We start from the raw sequence: 3926 nt of genomic DNA on the forward strand, positions 1-3926 counted from the left end.
GTAAAATACTTACCCATTTTCTATTTTTAATCTTTAAAATAATTTTTAATTTCGGTGCCTAAAACTTACTTTTTAATTACTATGATTAAAATGAGATGTGTGTTACCGCACTAATCAAGTATTATGCACGCACTAATCGAATACTGGTTATAAACAAATTTAAGCGCACTAAACGAAAACGCATTAATCGAGGGATCCCTGTACTGGCAAAATACCAATTGAATATGGATACTTCAAATTTAATTACAAATTCAATTTATTAACTTATTTCACATAATCTGTTTTAGTATTTCCATTATTCGTAGGTTGTGAAATTTCCAAAATTTTGCTGTGATATGCTATTTTGAATAAACACTAAAAATTACTTACTTTCATCTTAGAATTTCAATTATTATTGATAAGAATGTTCCATTTTATATATCCAACAAGTTGCAATTTGTTTATTCATTAAAATATGTCTTTTGATACTTCATTTTACTGACTGAAACAGTCACCAATTTGGTTATAAATCATAAAAAATATGGCAAACTAACTAACAAAGGTATTTCTGTGACCTTGAAACTCACCTTTCAAAATTCTTCATTGAAATCAACTTATATCTAATAAATATAGTTTTTCAACACATGTCAAGTTCTTTTAATTATGTGTGTTATTTCAATACAATGAACTTAATAATATAGTCCAATAATAAATGATTTGAATCATCCATAGAGTCTGCCAAACTAAACCTCACTGATGTTCTGTCATAGAAAAAAATATGTGTAGCTTTTAAAAAGACAAAATTGAATGTATAATCATTTAAAAAAACTTTACATCAGGATTGTAAATAGCTTTATGTTGACAAACCAAAAAATATTGCTAAAATCACTTTATCTACCTTATATTGACATAGATAAATAGAATTTCTTTTATACAACTGTTTTTAACCTCTGGCTCCTGCTATTTTCAAAACTGAGCTTTCTACACAATTGATCAGACTACATGCTGTGGCATTTTATAAAAGAGCATCATCTCATAATTGCAAATTATTGTACTAAAAATAAAGAGAACAGAACTACAAAGTTAAATACTAAAAGGAACAAGGTACTACATACTTTTCAAACCTGGCACGACTACAGAGGTGGAAACAAAACCCAGGACGCACACGACCAGCTCGACCACGACGTTGTTCAAGGTTAGTTTTTGATGCCCATACAGTGGCATAATTGGTCATATTGTTGTGTGACGTAAACAACTTCATTTTAGCTCTGAAGAAATATAATAAATATATGTCTGTTAAAGGAATCACACAAATTTCTTATACCATTCTTTTTAGCAATTCAGATACCATTCAGTCTTTACAACATTTTACTTTACCTTAAATAAAATTATCCAATTTAATAAACTAACATTCAACATTTTCTTTTAGAATACCATGAAATTATTGACAAAATAAATTTGCAACCTGAACTTTGCCAAAATAAATTTGTAACTTGAACTTTCCACCATAACAGTAGCTTAAAAAAGGGTTAATATTCTACTTCTTGGTCTACAAATTTACATTATCTAGGAATTTTGGAACCTTCTAAATGTATCTTGTGTAATTCTAAAGAAAAACATTTTATTTCATAAAATAAATCCATCATTTCTTCGTTTCTCTGTCACTTATAGATTTTCATATAACTAGAAACAAATCATAGAGAACAGCCATCTTGCCCTCAAGAGCAATTGGTTAAGCTAATAAGTTAAAATTCATATAAATTCATATTCCTGTATTTAAGATTAATTTCCCTGGTGCTCCTCCAAACTGAATTTAAAAAATACATTAATTAAAAAAATTGATTTAATATTATAATACAATAACAGCTTAAAATTCTGATATTTTTTTTAATGATTTACAGTTTTGTTTTTAATAACACTTTGAACATTCAAGTTTTGTTTATTTTCAGAGATTATTATGAAACAGGTACAATGCAGAGGTAAGATAAAGGTTTATACTTGCACTTCAAGAAACATAACAAGACTCCATTAAGAACTACACTATTAATCATATATTTCACTCTAGCACGAAATAAACATGACTGAAGCTTCAAGTGCAAAGTGATTTTGTGCAATGTCATGTTAAATTAAGATTACTTTTCTTCCTCTGAAAACTGTCAGATTTTTGTATAATCCCTATAACCTCCTCCTAAATAAATTTTAAACCTTTCTCTTAACAAAAAAATTATATTTTATCTTTTATTTTTCTTCCTATAACTCAATACAAGGTTGGTCAATTTGAATAACCTTGTAGCCACCATAAAAAATATGAAATAAATCTATATTGCCCTTTTTTTCTTTCTAGAGTGACATCAATTGTAACATGAAACTACATTTGTTTATCCCAAGTACCTTAAAACTTGTAACAGTATACATCTGTTTCTACTTAAATTTTATTGTCTTATTGCCCTTTGAATGGTGTTTAACCAATAATCCTGCCACACAAGTTGTAGATCACTTGGCAAATGTGTAGCTCACATTATCCTATTGAATTCCGTAGTGCTTGGGCTCCTCGTGAGTAGTTTTTTTTATTATCATTCTTTATTTTACCATGTCTAATCTAAAAAGTTTATATTTTTTACATTTTAGTTACTTTTATAATAATAAATAAAGAATACACACGAAAAATACGAAGTATTATTATTTACCTATGTCCGCTTTTTTTTTGCTATCAAGTGTCAATGAAACATAACCCTACTTTTTTTTTTTATACTAATGGTACTACTGCAATGAAAATTTAAATAAATTATGCATCTATGAACACAGAATAATAAAATGTAAAAAGCAGACAATGTCCCATAACTATAATTTTTCTGGTTTTCTAACTGTGCAAAACCCATTGAAAATTCAGCTAAGCTTGTCAATGTGTTTTCCATGGGAATAAAGTGGAAGCAAAATAGCCAATTCTCTGTACAGGAAACAATGTAATGAAATATAACATTTGATAAATTAAAAGTCTGACTTTCTATTAGTTATAAATAATATAGTAGTAAACATTAAAGAGAACTACTAGTAATTTGTGAAAGAGTATGTGACGAGTGGGCATGTCAAGAGCGGTTTGATTTTCTATAAATAATATCAAAGTCTATAAAAAAATATGCCTTGCCTGAGTAATAAGAATATTATAATGAGTAACTTACATTAACCCTTTCGAGGTGAAAGGCCATGTAATCTTGTTTGTTGACTTGCATTCAAAATTTTATTGAACTACTATTTCATGCATTTATGTCAAAAAGTTTGGTATCAAACTGTAGATTATAATTCAAATTCTAGAACTATACATTACTTAATTTGTTACTTTAAAAGAAATATTTAAAAACCACAGATAAACATAAATTTTTGTGTGTCACACGGTATGTTGAATGCAGCACTGGTTCAAATTAGACGTTTGTGAAGTCAAAATACTAAGTCTATAGTTTCATACGAATTTGAAACTCAAATTACAGAAATAGAAAAGACCTTCTTATTTTATATTCTAGCTTGTCAATATCCAATTTGCTAAGATATTGCTCACATAATAAATCAAACACAGTAGCACCCTGCTCACCTTTCTATTTTTGGAAATGCTCCCTTATATACACACTTCTTTATATGACATGAATAACCAATTGGAAGCTCAAAATGTCCCTAGTGTTTTTCTCAGCCTTTCTAATGTTCTTTCCACCATTTCTTTCTTTTGAATCAAGATTTCAATGAGGTTGGTCATGCCTTTAGTCTGCTCGATATTTCATATTTTTTTTAGACCCAAATACAGGTTAGTTACTAAGATTAACAAATTATAGTACAATTATAAGGTACTGATGTAGTGATTTATGATTTTTTAGTTATTCAAAAGTATATATAAAACCTAAAAATAATATTTTGTTCATATCCTCCACATGCAAATTTTGTAAAGGCTTAGCAACCTA

General features: G+C 28.0%; 1 protein-coding gene across 5 annotated transcripts in view; it reads right to left on the bottom strand.

Annotated features, from left to right (window-relative positions):
• Positions 1 to 3926, bottom strand: part of LOC106459971 (ATP-dependent RNA helicase A-like) — a 79089-nt gene that overhangs the window by 21303 nt on the left and 53860 nt on the right. For all 5 annotated transcript variants that reach the window (XM_013919645.2, XM_022386546.1, XM_022386545.1 and 2 more), the window contains one exon: positions 1095 to 1247. In XM_013919645.2, coding sequence (XP_013775099.1) covers positions 1095 to 1247 — 153 coding nt within the window. The remainder of the gene's footprint in view (positions 1 to 1094; positions 1248 to 3926) is intronic.

Source organism: Limulus polyphemus, unplaced genomic scaffold (assembly GCF_000517525.1).
Source record: "Limulus polyphemus unplaced genomic scaffold, Limulus_polyphemus-2.1.2 Scaffold688, whole genome shotgun sequence".
In the NCBI taxonomy this organism is placed as follows: Eukaryota; Metazoa; Arthropoda; class Merostomata; order Xiphosura; family Limulidae; genus Limulus; species Limulus polyphemus.